The sequence below is a fragment of the Eriocheir sinensis genome, chromosome 48, assembly GCF_024679095.1.
Source record: "Eriocheir sinensis breed Jianghai 21 chromosome 48, ASM2467909v1, whole genome shotgun sequence".
In the NCBI taxonomy this organism is placed as follows: Eukaryota; Metazoa; Arthropoda; class Malacostraca; order Decapoda; family Varunidae; genus Eriocheir; species Eriocheir sinensis.
In genome coordinates this window covers 6,806,300-6,821,906 of record NC_066556.1, presented here as the reverse complement: position 1 = coordinate 6,821,906, position 15,607 = coordinate 6,806,300, and the positions used below count along the sequence as shown (strand labels likewise).

The 15,607-nt window shown below is 42.0% G+C and overlaps 1 protein-coding gene across 7 annotated transcripts in view; it reads left to right on the top strand.

Moving 5' to 3' along the window:
* Nucleotides 1-15,607, top strand: part of LOC126981522 (glycerol-3-phosphate dehydrogenase [NAD(+)], cytoplasmic-like) — a 37,452-nt gene that overhangs the window by 13,785 nt on the left and 8,060 nt on the right. For all 7 annotated transcript variants that reach the window (XM_050832707.1, XM_050832706.1, XM_050832705.1 and 4 more), the window contains exons 2-9: nt 818-995; nt 9,508-9,648; nt 10,183-10,324; nt 11,171-11,283; nt 12,798-12,905; nt 13,615-13,737; nt 14,086-14,192; nt 14,744-14,836. In XM_050832707.1, coding sequence (XP_050688664.1) covers nt 818-995; nt 9,508-9,648; nt 10,183-10,324; nt 11,171-11,283; nt 12,798-12,905; nt 13,615-13,737; nt 14,086-14,192; nt 14,744-14,836 — 1,005 coding nt within the window. The remainder of the gene's footprint in view (nt 1-817; nt 996-9,507; nt 9,649-10,182; nt 10,325-11,170; nt 11,284-12,797; nt 12,906-13,614; nt 13,738-14,085; nt 14,193-14,743; nt 14,837-15,607) is intronic.

Here is a 15,607-nt window from a genome sequence, read left to right as displayed (position 1 = left end):
TCCTCTTATCCTTGCTCAGCCTTGAAACACTCACACCAATCATTCAAGTGACTCATGACTCATTAAGTATCCATTCACCTGATATGTTTACTTTCCCATATTTTACCTGAGCCATAATTATCTTCCCTGCCGCTCCCCTCCCGTCACACAACCTTGAGATACCTGATGAATTAGACGATCAGCTAATCAGTCTAATTAACAAAAACAACCAGTCACTCAGACAGATTAATTCCGCATCCAATTGTTTTATTTAATTTCACCTAATTAGTTCTCCTTTACCTTATTATGTGCCACTTTGCCGCGCATTTCACGTTGAAACATATAACAAATAATCAGTCGGCCTTTTAATCAGTAAAAACTAATTAATCAATCATTCATTTTTTTATCACATTTATCATTTTCATCTACAATATTTTCATTTTTTTTCTCTTACGTGTCATAATAAATCAATTAAAATATACTGACTAAGCAACAATATATCACTTTTTATCGTTTTCTCATTCTTTTTTTCATTTTCCCTTTCTTTTTTGTCATTTTCTCATTCATATTTCTTTAATTTACGCATTCATTAATCATACATATGTTTTCTATCACACTTATATACAGTATCCTCATTTTTCTCATTTCTGTATATACCAGCAGTGGTTTTCATGTTACCTCGCTCGTTTATATCTAGTTTTCATTATTTTTTTTACACATTCCCATATATACATTTACATTGTTTTCATATTTTCGCTTTCCCGTAATATCAACATTTTTTCTCTTCCTCGTATACGTCTACAGTTTCATTTTCTCTCCTCCCCGTGTGTCACCTCAGGGGGTCAGCCATCGCCAAGATCGTGGGGAACAACGTGACCAAGTTCGACCAGTTCGACAATGAGGTCAAGATGTACGTGTACGAGGAGATGGTGGACGGCAGGAAGCTGACGGAGATCATCAACACCACGCACGAGAACGTCAAGTACCTGCCGGGGAAGAAACTGCCGCCTAACGTGGTATGTGGGTGTGGGAGGGAGGGGGGTAGGTGGGTGTGGGGGGGGGGAGGTGTTGTGTGTGTGTGTGGGTATTGTTTATTCATGCGTCCCTGTTTGCATATGGACAAGATTAAGGTTGTTTCGTGTCTCCCTTTGTGTGTGTGTGTGTGTGTGTGTGTGTAGTTTATTCATGCTTCCCTGTTTGCCTATGGACAGGATTAATTTTGTTTTGTCTCCCTTTGTGTGTGTGTGTGTGTGTGTGTGTGTGTGTGTGTGTGTGTGTGTGTGTGTACCCTTCCCCTCGTTCACTGATATATCCGAGTTTATTTTTAGGAATTTGACTGAGACTAATGAACGTGTTTGTTTGCTTTTTTGGGGGGTGCATTTCCCGCCTCCGTGTGTGTGTGTGTGTGTGTGTGTGTGTGTGTGTGTGTGTGTGTGTGTGTGTGTGTGTCTTGAATTCCACATTTATTGGATTATTGAACTCTCAGCTGATTCTTTTGATAGTGTTGCCATCTCGGGCTATCTTAATCTTTATCTTGCTTCACACACCTTTTCTGGCGGCTGTGGTTCATGCTGGCAATCTTGCTTTTCCTTGCTTACTTTCTTTCACTTCCTTTCTTTTCTTTTTTTTTCCTTTTTAATCATGCACGCTTTCTTTCCTCTCCTTTCTTTTTTTTTATCTTCGCATTTTTTCATTTCCTCTCTTTTCCTTTTTTTCTTGTTCGCTGTCTTTCATTTCCTTTCTTTTCCTTTTTTTATTTTCGCATTCTTTCATTTCTGTTCTTTTCCTTTTTTATCTTGTTCGTTTTCTTTCATTTCCTTTCTTTTCCTCTTTTACTTTGTTCGTTTTCTTTCGTTTCCTTTCTTTTACTTTTTTATCTTCGCATTCTTTCCTTTCCTTTCTTTTCCTTTTTTTTTATCTTATTCGCTTCCCTTTCACTTCCTTTCTCTTCCTTCTATACGCATGCCAAACATTTTCTTTCCTCTATAAATACGTAGACATCCCCTTTTATTCTATTTTTCCTCTCTCTTTTTTCCTTCTCTCTTACCCTCGGAGTCGTGTGGTCGTGTGATCGAGAGCTCGTATTTATAAAGGCTTTGTGCTATTTTTAGTGACTCGAGGCTTTCGCTCTTCGTGACACGCAAGCAATGTCAGCGGCAGCAAGTCGTTAAGAGAAGCAAAAAAAGGCCTTAAGATTGTAGTCCAAGGTTCCTTCTGTGTAATCATAAGCAGATATTCCCGGCACGGTTTAGATTTACCTTCGCTTAATTTTTTTTTCTCCATCCTGTTTGCGGTTTATGAATCAGAGGATCAGTCGCTTCCGGAACGAAGAATATAATCACTTTAATTTTCTAGTTTCTTCCTCTGTTAACTTTTCAAGAGCATCAATATTTGCATTTTCTTTAAAACTTCGATTCCTGGTTCTTTTACCTTTGATTTCTTCCTTTTAAGTTCTCTTGATCCTTATTTTCAATGTGTAAGGTATCCTCTTGTACGGTAACGGCCGCTCTCATTTTCCGCCTGTGTGTGTGTGTGTGTGTGTGTGTGTGTGTGTGTGTGTGTGTGTGTGTTTACCTTTCCTCTCCTCTCTGCTGTAACGGCCACTCTTAATGACATTTTTCTACCTGCTTTTTGCACTCACTTAAAAATCACAAAAATGAAACACCTCCGCAACGAAACATTTAATCGTTTTTCGCTGTCTTCCTCTATCACCTATTCAAGAGCAGAAGATTTTAGTGCCTTTTTTTATACTTTCTGTTCGTTTCCTGGTTCCGTTTCTTATGATATCGTACACTACCCTCTTTTACCTTAATTCCTTCTAACGGGGTATGTGTTTATGTGTGTGGGTGTTGGTGTGGGGGTGGGAGGGAGAGGGGGAGGGTGTTCTGTACGGGGGGGGGGGGGAGGTGGGGAAGGGGGTATGTGTGTTTCGTTCCCTCCTCTTAATGATATTTTTCAACCTATTTTTGTAATCACTTAAGAATCAGAACACCAAACACCTCCGGAACTAAGAATATAATCACTCCTTTTCTGGCTTCTTCCTCTCTCACCTTATCAAGAGCAGTTTTTCGTATTTTTATTTATTGTATTTTATTTATTTTTGCTCTTCGATTCTTGGTTCCACTTCCCTTTTAACTTCTTTCCTGATCCTTGTTTTCAATGTGTAAGGCCGTTTTCATTTTTACGTTTTCCCATATATATATTTACTTTGTTTTCATATTTTCACATTCCCGTAATATTTACATCTATCTTTTGCTCTTCCCCGTCACCGTTGCCATACTATCGTACTCAGAGCATAGTATTTACCGGTTTTTGACGCCTAACTATTGCCAAGAAACATCAGGAATTAACTGTTTTAACGATGAATATAAGTAATCTCTTTATTGGGGCCCAGAAAACAGTTTTGGGGTCAGAAGTTGGTAAACATAAGAGGCTGAGTACGACAATCTGGCAATGTTGTTCCCCGTATACATCTACATTTTCATTTTTCTCCTTTTTGCTGTAACGGCCACTTAATGATATTTTTCTTCCTGCTTTTTGTCCTGCTTTATACTCGCTCCACATGTCCCTCTGCCTCACCTTGGCCCAGCGGTATTGATCGGCAACCCTCCCATTACGCAACCGGCCTCCACATGCACCAACCCCAAACCTTACCCTTGGCCATGATTAAGGAACCTCTAATGCCCGTTTTCTGTTATTCGTTACCTCAAAGAAAGCCATACTCGAGACGTCACTGAAAAGGGGCGTATACTCGGACGTTTTAGCTCTCACAACAAGTATTTCAAGGCCAGAAAGATTACTCGGTTTCTCAAGAGTATTATTTATTGTCAAACTATCATTAGACTCATAAAACTACCCATGGAACTACCTACAATAACCTCTACGAAAGCTTTATCGGATGTAGTACTTGTGTATTGTGTAAGCCCCCGACATGTTATAGAGTACGGATTGACATGAGTGACTCCCTCCTCTCCCTCACTCACTCGTCACTCGCTCACCCATTCACTCCGTCCGTCTTATTCCTCCTCCGGTCTGTATCTTGGAGTCTTCGGTCGAATCGATTGTGCACATAGCCGCCCAGAGGAAGGGGGTATAAAAATAAACACCTATGACCTACTCGAGGTGAACCGTCCCTCCCTCTCTTTGCTCAGTAACTTGGCTCCCTCTGTTGCCACCACCCCTGCCAACATTGTCTCTCCTCCCCCTTTCTCCCGTGTCCCTGTACTTGCTCTCCCTTTCTCGCTCTCTGGCTGGCTACCTGAGTCACGCCCTCTCTCTTTCCCTTTCTTGTTTTCCTTCTTTCCCTTCTTTATACTCTTTCTTTCCTACTCTTATTCCCTCTGTTGTCTCTCTCTTGATGGCCCTCTCTCTTTCCCTCTTGAATTCCTTCTTTTGTTTCTTCTTTCCCTCTTTTTTTTTATCTCTCTTTTCCCTCTTCTTTTATCTCCCTCTTTTATTCCCTTTCGTATTTCCTCTCTCTTTCCTCCTCCTTTGTTCCCTCTCTCTTTCCTCCTCTCGTTTTCCCTTTTTCCCTCTTTTCATTCCGTTTCTCTTACCCTTTCTTGTATGACCTCTCCCTCTTCCTCTTTCCCTCTCATTTATTCCCTTTATTTTCCTTTTTTTTATCATGTTTCTCCCTCTCATATTTCCTCTCTCTCCCTCTTACATTCCCTCTTTTATTCCCTCTTTCCTTCTCTCTTTCCCTCTCTTCCTCCTCCTCCTCCTCATTCCTCTTCACTCCAACCTCATTGCGGCTCCTGATCCACTCTAGCGGCTTCAGGGGTCTTGTCCCTCTCCTCCCACACTCCACCATTTCTCCTCCACTTGAAACCACACGCACCACCGTCCTTGTCCTTGCCCTTGCCCTTGCCTCTCGCTCTGACCTTGCACTACCTTCCTCTGTCCTTGTTTTGTTTTTTTATTATCTTTATTTGTCACTTTCTCGGCCTTGTCACTTTTTTTTTAATAATTTCTTAACATGTCGAGTTGCCTGTGCTTAGTTATCTTGTCAAGTTACCTGTTGTTCTCTCTCTCTCTCTCTCTCTCTCTCTCTCTCTCTCTCTCTCTCTCTCTCTCTCTCTGGTTGGCATCATTTCTTTTATCTTTATCCTTTTCTCCTTAAACACACACTTCACATTCATTCATCCATTCATTCATTCATTCGTTCACCCACTCGTTCATCCATTCTTCTTTTCTTCTTCTTCTTCTTCTTCTTCTTCACTTCTTTTCTTCTTCTTCTTCTCCTCCTCCTCCTCCGACCCCTCTCAACTGACACCCTCGTTTGGCTACTCACCCACCTGTGTACCAACTCCCCTTACAGGTAGAGAATATTTGGAGGACGCAGTATTAGGCGACAACAAGACTATTATTATTCTCTCTCTCTTTCTCTCTTCCTCTTTCTCAGGCTTCCTACATTCCTTCTCCTTTCATTGAATTGATGCTTTCCTCTTTTCACTCATTTCATTTCTCTTTTCCCTACTTCTGTTATTTTATTTTTTCTCTTTTATATCGTGTGTTTTCTCCTTTGTTATTTCCTCTCTCGTCCATTTATTTCTTTTCTTTTCCCTAATTCCCTTTTTTTCCTCTTTTTGAATTTATTAGTTTGCGTTTCTTCCAAATGTTTCTCGATTTCCTGATTCTCTTTCTTTACTTCGCGTTCCTCAGTTTTCTAGTCTATTAATTTTTCTCTTTCTCCTATCTTCGCTATTCCTCATTCCTCCTCTCTTTGAATTTATTAGTTGGTGTTCCCTCCTTCCAAACTTTTTTTTTCCTTTATCTTGTTTCTTTCAATCATGTTCCTCCCTTGCTCATCTATTCATTATTTTTCTCTTTCTCCTATCTCCGCTTTTTTCATCTCCTCTTCCTTCTCCAGCATCCTTCTCCTCTGCGTCTCCATCTCCTGTTACTTCTCTCCCATGTTCGTCTGTCATACCCGTTATTGCCTTGTAACTATCCTCTGGTTGTCCATTTCCCTCCCTCCTACTTCCCTCCTCTTCCTCCTCCTCCTCCTCCTGTCCAGCTCTCGTAAATCCTTCCCTCTCATATCTCGTTTTTACTCCCTCACCTCTACTTCCACTTCTCCACCTCCTCCTCTTCCTCCTCTCATCCATATCTCCTTTCCCTCTTCCTTATCTTCCATTTCTTCCACTCTATTTCTCTCATCTCCTCTTCCTCTCTCCCTCACTTCTGCTTTATTCCGTTCTCCATCCGTCCATGCATTCCTCCCTCCTTTTCATTCATTTCTCCTTTCCCTCTTTCTCTTCCTCCCCTTTTATGCCTCAGCTCCCATACTTACCCCTCGTCTCCCTCCCCTCATTCTTGCCTACCCTCAGCCTCCCTCCCTTCATCCCAATCTCCTCATCCCACATTATTTCCTCTCATCCCCTATTCCCTCACCTCCCTAACACCTGTCCATCATCTACCTTTTCTCATTATCGCCTGTCCTCGACCTCCCACACTCTTATCTCCCTCCCCTCATCCTCCCCTTCCCCCCTCCCTAACCCCTAACGAACTAACTATCTGACTAACTGACTGATTGACTGACTGACTAACCAACTCACTAACTAACTATTTGCATCTAACTAGCTAACCTTCATCTATATCCCCTCATCCTCACTTGTCCTCCTCCCCGTTGGCCTCATCTTCATTCCGCTCGGGCGATAGGCAGCAAGCTCAGCGTCGCCGGCCGTGTGTCTGCTGGTAGAGTAATTAGCACCCGGAGCAATGCCAGACTACTCTTCCCTGAGGTTTTGGTGCCCTGTGGTGTGCCTGTGTTAGTGGGGTGGGTGGGAGGGGGCTTTGTTTTTGTGTGGATGTTGGAGGGTGGGGGTGCCTCTGTGTGTGTGTGTGTGTGTGTGTGTGTGTGGTGAGGGTTTCGGCATCACATTAAGGACAGTTTTGTTAAGGTTCAATGTCCGTGTGGTTTGCCTCTGTGTGTGTGTGTGTGTGTGTGTGTGTGTGTGTGCTGAAGGAGTGCAAGGGACGCATTCATTAACAAGCTCATGATTACACTACACGGTAGGAAGGGAGGGGATGAAGGGAATAAAATAACGTGTGATGATGGACTGAGCTGTGTGTGTGTGTGTGTGTGTGTTAAGTAATTTAATTTTATTAGTTCTCGTTTCCTTGTCTTTATGGTCATTATATTATAATCGCCCAGGCATGCTAGCGACACCCAGGTTCATTCCCCTTACCATTGTTGTTGTTGTACTGTTAGCCGAGACGTAATAAGTTACATAAAGTAACAGAAAAAACACTAACCGCACCCCACACCCCACAAAAAGTCTGGACACGTTCCATAAATAAAAACAAATATGGAAGACAAAAAATATAATGAAGTGTTGAAGATCGAGTATGCAGACCACGCCTACGCAAAAACTACTGTCTGGACAAGTTACGTAACAAGGAAATCAGCATTTTATTCCCCCCTTACGCACAGCCACGTAACACCCTTCTCCTTCCCTCCCTCCCTGCACGCGTCCCCTTCCACCCCACACCCACCCGGCGTCCAGTCTTAACCTTCATCCTTGCCCTCGTACCCTGGCTTGCACTACACTCACCCCAGACCCTCCCCAGTAGTCCCCACACCCAGTCCGGGCTCTCAACCCTTGCCCCCAGCGCCGGCGACCTTGTACTGTAGCTGGCTGATGCGTAGCAGAAGGCAGAGTCGCGTATTCTCTCAGACGCTTTCGGCTCACGCATCTATGGACCAGTTCGACAGTCTAACACACGGTCATTGTAAACGCCCCAACCAAACCATATCCACCACAATGATCCGCTGTTTCTACTCATTACTAGATACTAATAAAGAGATGTCCTTCGTAGAGTCCTAAAATTCCCTCCACTTTTTTATATCAACGCCAAAAACTAGTGCTACAAGGAATTTTCGTCGTATTTTGTGCTTGGTTGGGGAGCTTACAAACTTGCTGTATTGGACTGTAAAACTGGCCCTATGTCTCAAGGTCACAGAGATGGATCGCAGGTTCTCGTAAGTGCCGTTCACGTTCACTGTGCAGAGGCCTCGTCATACTATCACTAGGCTCAGAAAACTATAGCCATGGAGATACACATCCTCTACGAAAGCTTAGTCAAATGTGGGTGTGCAAGCCCCGAGATGTTTGAGATGGGCCTAGAGTGTAGAGTTGTGTGGTGTAGGTTTGTTATTGTGATGTAGTTGTTTATTGGGCAGCTTATTTCTCTCTCTCTCTCTCTCTCTCTCTCTCTCTCTCTCTCTCTCTCTCTCTCTCTCTCTCTCTCTCTCAGCGCTACGCCCACTTCTGTACGCTTCTCTGCCTCCACCGTGACGAAGAACGCATCGATTGTCTGTTCCTGTTCCTCCCTTCACTCCCACGGCATCTCTCCCTTCCTCTTCTTCTTCTTCTTCTTTTTCTTCTATTTACTTATGTTGCTGTCATTAATCATTCACCTTTTCCTCATGTTCGTACTTCTCCCTTTATTTTTCTTTATTTCCTTTTTCGTTTTCTGTTACTTCTTCGTCTTCTTCATTGTCACCACACATGCACACACTGCCCATGTACAAAATTGATCATGTCACTTTTCATGTCTGTCTTCCTCTTTATCAAGCGTTCCATCCCTGTGCTATTCTTGTATGTGTGTGTGTGTGTGTGTGTGTGTGTGTGTAGACATGTGATGGTGTCTTATATTTTGTAGCGCTTTTTTTTCTTCTTCTGATGCACTTCTCTAAATGACTGTTTCTCTTGTTGACATTGACAGGTAATTAAAGGCAAAATTCAACACCCACAACACCCATCAAGCTGTTAACTCATTACGTATTGTTTTTGTCTCCTTCCTTCCTTATTCTTCTTACTTTACCATCACCGTCTTATGTTTTATGTATTTCTACTCATCGAGGGGAATCTGGGTCTATTTTTTTTTCTTTCGATGCTCTTTCATGGATCTCAATAATAATAATAAAAAATTAAAATCTTGCTATGCCAATCCGATATCCGCATAGAGGCAACATCCACTCTCCTTGCTCCTCATTCTCTCTTTTGCCAGTCATGTCACTTCGCTTTCTCAGTATTTTTACCTCAACTCCCTTCCCGACCAGTTTTATTCAGTTTCTGCAGCCACACCACGTAGTCGCCCGCCCTTATAGTATCTCAGAGAACATGTTTCTTACTTATGGTGTGTGTGTGTGTGTGTGTGTGTGTGTGTGTGTGTGTGTGTGTCAGCAATCTTTAATCACTGGCTTCGTTTCAAAAATAATGTTGGAGTATACTTAGGGTAGGAGGAAAGTTGGGTAGGAAATATAAGAAAAGAAGAAGAGAATTAATAAGAGTGGGAAGGAATTAAAGAGGAGGAGGAGAAAGGGGAAGATGAAAAGGTGTAGTGTGAGAGACTGAGAAAGAGGAAAGAGGAAATAATGGAGAGGCATGATTATTAAGGGTTTACAGGTGCCTCTCTCTCTCTCTCTCGGTACGGATCATAGGGTACATTAGTTTAACATGATTTCTTTTTCCAATGAGACTGATAATTCCCTTTTTTTCTCTCTCCCTCCCTCGTCAGATTGCTGTGTCCGACGTGCTGGAGGCTGCCAAGGATGCTGACGTGCTGATCTTCGTCATCCCGCACCAGTTCATCAAGAGGATATGTCAGCCCCTCGCCGGCAAGCTCAAGCCCACCACCGTCGGCATCTCTCTCATCAAGGTAATGCTGCGCCTGCTTGGAAAATGTGCGGCGTGGCGATGGCGATGCTGCGGCGAGGATGATGGTGGGGGTGGTGAGGGTGGTGGTGGTGGTTGTACTACTTATTTACGTGTGTGTGTGTGTGTGTGTGTGTGTGTGTTGAGAGATTACTATTGGCTGATTAATTAACAAGCTGATAATTACTCGGCAGAATGATTAGCAGACAAGAGAATGAGGGGAATAGAGGAACGTGTCTTGATGTTTTGTGTGTGTGTTTGTGTGTGGAACCGTAGGCAGATATAAATGGCTAGTTAATTATAGACGGAGTAATTACATAATTCAAAGTCAGTCACAATTACAATTAATGGTGGTTTGTACTAAGTTACCTTCTTCAGTTATTTTAGATTTTACTAATAATGAAAGTATTATATGTTGGAACTAAGAAACAATTAGCAACATTAATTAATTAGAAGTATACTCACATTCAAATTCCATTACTCCAAGGCTAGTTAGGTATTTCCACTCACACCCACTCACACGCATCTCTTCCCCCAGGGCTTTGACTTGAAGGAGGGCGGCGGCATCATGCTCATCTCCCACCTGATCAACGAGGTCGTCAACGTCCCCATGTCCGTGCTCATGGGGGCCAACCTGGCGGGCGAGGTGGCGGATGAGAAGTTCTGTGAGACCACCATAGGTATACATATGATTATGCCTTACCTTTGCTTTACTATTTGTTCCTCATTTGAATTTTTTATTGTGATGTCTTGGTGGTGGTAGAGGTAATCTGTTGCTGTCTTGGTTATAGTAATCTTATAAATGGTTGTAGGATTGATTGATTGATAGTTTATTGTTGCAAGTAAACAATAAAGGAGAAGGGAGGAGCATGCCATCCCAACCCCCAGGCAGTACAGAGTGTGATTATACAACTAAGGATACATGTGTAAGTAGCACCAGGAAACTAAAAAGATAAAATGGTGATGAGATTAGAAGAGATTACTATAGGCACAGATACGACTGCCGTACCTCACTGTTTGTTCCTCACTTGCATTTTTTCTCTGTTGATAAGACATGGTGGTGGTGGTGGTGTGTTGCTGCCTTTAGTAATCCTATAGAGATGATTGTAGCTGATAAGATGAGATGAGAAGAGACCGCTATAAGTACGGCTGCTGCTGCTGTACCCTAGTATTTGCTCTCTATTTGCTTTTTTTTCTCTGATAATAAGTTATGGTGGTAGTGGGGGTAGGTATTGATCTTTATTATATATTGTCTAAGTAGTATGTACCATTTCTGTTACTCTTTTGCTGGTTCCAACCAAGAAAAAATATTGTGTTATGTTTTCATTTTATTTCATCAAGTAAAAATAGTAACACATGCTTTCTTTGTATTTGAACAAGTACAAGATAGTAAGAGTTATGATTTATTGTTATTTTGACAAGAAAACATCCATAACTGTACACACTTGTTGCCCATTACCATAAATTTGTGCATTTCTTGACTTCTTCCTCGTCCAAATAATATTCACCTCCCCATGTTCCCGCAGGCTGCCGGGATGAGGCGGTGGGCAGGATGTACAGGGACCTCATCCAGACGGAGTACTTCAGAGTGGTGGTGGTGGATGATGTTGAGGCCGTGGAGGTGTGCGGGGCGCTCAAGGTAAGGCCAGATAGATGGGTCTCTAACTTTAAGGTCGGTATCCTCAGACGCTCCCGCCTCATGTCAAGCATTTCCAGAGACAAAAAAAAAAAAAGAGAGAGAGAGAGAGAGAGAGAGAGAGAGAGAGAGAGAGAGAGAGAGAGAGAGAGAGAGAGAATAATCGGGTTCGCATTAGTGTTTTTTTATATGGAGGCCATGGAGGTGTATGGGGCACTCAAGGTAAGGCCACGTGGATGGGTCTGTCACTTAAAGGTCGGTATCATCATCATGTCAAATATTTCCAAAGACCAAAAAAGATAATCGGGTTCTCGTTAGTGTTTTTTCACATTCATGGTCGAGAAGCTTCGTTAAACCACCACCAGGGTCATAAAACTACCCCCATGGATATGCCTACAACTCCTTCAAAAGTCTTGTCAAATGTGTGTGTGGTTGGGTGCTGAACTGTTTAAGAATGTGGCCCAGATTTTGTCTGATGTGGAAAAAAAGGCAGCAGTACCATTAATGACGTTTCTTTTCTTTTGACAATAAATTTCAGGAACATGGTGCTCAGTGAAGGGGAAAATGTACTTTAGTCACTGTACACTAACCTGACCCAGAAGCCTCCTACCCCCTCTTTCATAGCTATGGGAGCTGATTGGTTGGTTGATGTTTTTTTTTTTTTTTTTTTTTTTTTTTTTTTCCTCAGCACAGAGAGCAACTCAAGGGCAACAAAGAAAATGTAGGAAAAAAAAACACTAACTGTTGCTCCCACAAAGCAAAAAGTATAGAGTGGCGAAAAGAGAGGTCAATTTCAGATGGAGATATGTCTTGATACACTCTTCTTGAAAGAGGTCGTAGGCAGGAGGAAATACAGATAAAGGAAGGCTATTCCAGAGTTTACCAGTGAAGGGGATAAAAGAATGGAGATGCTGGTTAACTCTTGCATAAGGGGTATGGACAGTATAGGGATGAGCTTGAGTAGAAAGTTGTGTGCAGCGGGGCCACGGGAGGGGGGGAGGCATGCAGTTAGCAAGTTCAGAAGAGTAGTCAGCATGAAAATATCAATAGAAGATAGAAAGATATGCAACATGGCAGCAGAATTTAAAGAGGTAGAAGACTGTCAGTAATAGGAGGGGAGTTGATGAAACGAAAAGCCTTAGACTCCACTTTGTCCAAGAGAGCTGTGTGAGTGGAGTCCCCCCCACACGTGAGATGCATACTCCATACGGGGGCGGACAAGGCCCTTATATATAAAAAGCAACTGTGTGGGGGAGAAGAACTGGTGGAGGCGATACAGAATGCCCAACCTCTAGGAAGCTGATTAAGTAAGAGAGGAGATGTGAAGTTTCCAGCTGAGATATTTGCTTGGAGTTAGGAGTCAGGAGGGTGAGGGAAAGGGCAGGACTTCTGGACCAATTTAGTGTGCGCTGACTTTACTTGTTTGGAATCTAACATTTAACAGATGATGATGATGATGGTGATGACTATAATAATTAACATACTGCTGATGCTGATGGTTTATTTTGGTGCTTCAGAACATTGTGGCAACAGGTGCCGGCTTTGTGGATGGCCTTGGCTACGGAGACAACACCAAGGCGGCCGTCATCAGATTAGGACTCATGGAGATGATCAAGTTCTGTGAGGTGAGCCGCTGCTTCAGTTCCGTCTTTTTTTTTATTTATTTATTTATTTATTTATTTATTTTTTTTTTTTTTTTACAGGAAAGGAAGTTGCTCAAGGGCAACAAAGGAAAAAAAATGTGTAGAAAAAAAAGCCCACTAATCGCTGCTCCTGTAAAAGATAAAGAGTGGCCAAAAGAGAGGTCAATATCAGGTGGAGAGGTGTCTTTAGGATTAGAATGTTGGCTTTCAGCATGAATATAAAGGTGCTGTACTGTATAAAAAAATATAGTTAGACTTATGAAAAGTTTAAAAAAGAATTCTGACATCTTATGAATGCGCTCCAGAATATAGTTTGTGGACAGTATAGAGAAATTGAACCAAGAATATTGAAGAAAGTTTAGAACCTTTAGTTATCATGGTTATAATAAGGGCATTTTAGAAAAAAAATACTTAGTTCTTAAAATGAAAGGTATTTTACTATTGGTGTTTGTTCAGTGAGTCTTGTGGAGCTCAACTTTAATAAAAATAATTGTAAAAGACTTCTGAATGTTTTGAAGTACTAGATAAAAGTCAAGGTTTTTTTATATATACCTATTGGGTTTGTTTCCCTTCTTGGTGGATAACCTTAAAACTGATCTCATGATTTTAATTGCCAGCACTGAATTAAAATATGACAATAAAAACAAAGTATCTTTAGAGGAGTGTGTACATCTTGTGTTGTCTGTGCCAGGTCTTCTACCCCGGCTCCAAGCTTGGCACCTTCTTTGAGAGCTGTGGCGTGGCGGACCTGATCACCACCTGCTATGGCGGCAGGAACAGGAAAGTGGCGGAGGCCTTCGTCAAGACAGGCAAGGTGTGTGTCTGTCCAAAAACGTGATGGATGCCACATTAGAGGAAGACACAGTGCTGTGAATGTGATGTTTCATTTATGTTTAGTGGGAATTAAAAGTTATAAGAAAAATGCTGCCATTATTTCAGTAGCAATTTGCTGCAGATGTTTCAGGAAAAAATGACAATATTTTTTGCTACACCCACAAACTCTATTTATGATTAATCATGTCCAAGAAAATGAATCCTGGCCATTTCATTTTGATTTTGTGAATTCATACAGTTCAGCAGGTTGTTTAGCCATCAGAATATACCACTACTCTAGCAGGCCCAGCAACAGCAGCACACTTCACAATTTCCTTCCATCCTTCAGACAATTGAAGAGCTGGAGAAGGAGATGCTCAATGGCCAAAAGCTGCAGGGCCCCTACACAGCCCTGGAGGTGAACCACATGCTCAGGGAGAAGAACATGGAGGACAGGTGAGTGACATGTAATGGTACTATCATATTTCTTCACTCAAAACAAAGGACAGCTGTTACACCTGATCTAACTTCTGCCTGTTTGAACCTATTCCAACCTATCTTTTGTGCTCTCTCATAAGCCTAGCAGAGTATCTGAGTATTATAGTTTAGTTATAACTTCTCCTTTTAATTGTCTTCAGAGTCATGAGAAAATTTGGCTGGTGAAGAGACATTTTGCAATTAGTATTAATATATGATTATGGTGTATGGATAGAATGTGATTTGAACCTCTTTCCAAAATATCATGGACTATCCCTTAAGCCTTTATTGTCAAATGTATCAACATCTTACTATGCCTGTTTGAAAAGCCTCTCGTAGAAGTTGCTGGGATTTTCGTGGTCTGTTTTGTGTTCATAGTTAGAGCTTTACACTACTTCTCCATCTTGAACAGAATAGTCACCCATGAAAACCAGGTTAATCTTCTCTGCGACCTTGGGAAATTGTCATAGTGGAAGCCCGATAGGTTTCAGAATATGGACCTTAGACTCTTGTACCCTCCTCCCATGCAGGTTTCCTCTCTTCACTGCCATCCACCAAATCTGTCTGAAGGAGATGCAGCCGGCAGGGATGATTGACTGCATCAGGAACCACCCGGAACACATGTAAGTTGACCCTCCTTCCTCATAGGCTTCAGACCCCCCAGAGTATCTGCCTCATCCTTTCTCCCTGTACATCCTCCAGCTTACCTCATTAGCTATCACTAGTAATCAGTACCTTGTTATTTAGATGTTCAAACTCATATACTCCTACTGGATGCTGAGAACCTGCCACCACCATCACCACCACCACTACTAACACCACAACTACCACCATGAGACAACCCTCAGTAAAAGTAATATTCTCCTCCTCCATTTTAATACCTGAAAACAAGTATTGCTTCAGAAGACCACAATCATAAACAGAATTTGCTTTTGTGAACATTTAGCATTCATTTTGCATCACAGCTCAGTCAGTACTCATGTGCAGACTTAATGAATCCCCTTGGTACTCCAGCAACATAAGCTACACCTCACCTGATGTGGTTTACACAGCAGTTGTTTGGTCATTCTTGTTTCCTCTTGTCCCACTAAGTATATGTAAAAGCTGAGCTCTCAGAAGATTCAATATGTAGTTATGTTCCTGTTCTTCGATTTGCAAAGTATTCCTGATCCTTCCACTGGTCCATACGTCTCTCCTTTGGATGACTTACATGGTAACCCTTTGATCTCTCCAGTATGCTGCTTTTCTTCCATCACAGTAGTATTTTAGTTTGTTGTATTTAAGTGGATTCCTACTTAGAACACATGTCCCTAACTTTCTTTATATAATATAAGTATATTTTTATGCTAATATGATCCACAGATTTATGAGATGCTTGTGGTTCAATTCTCTTG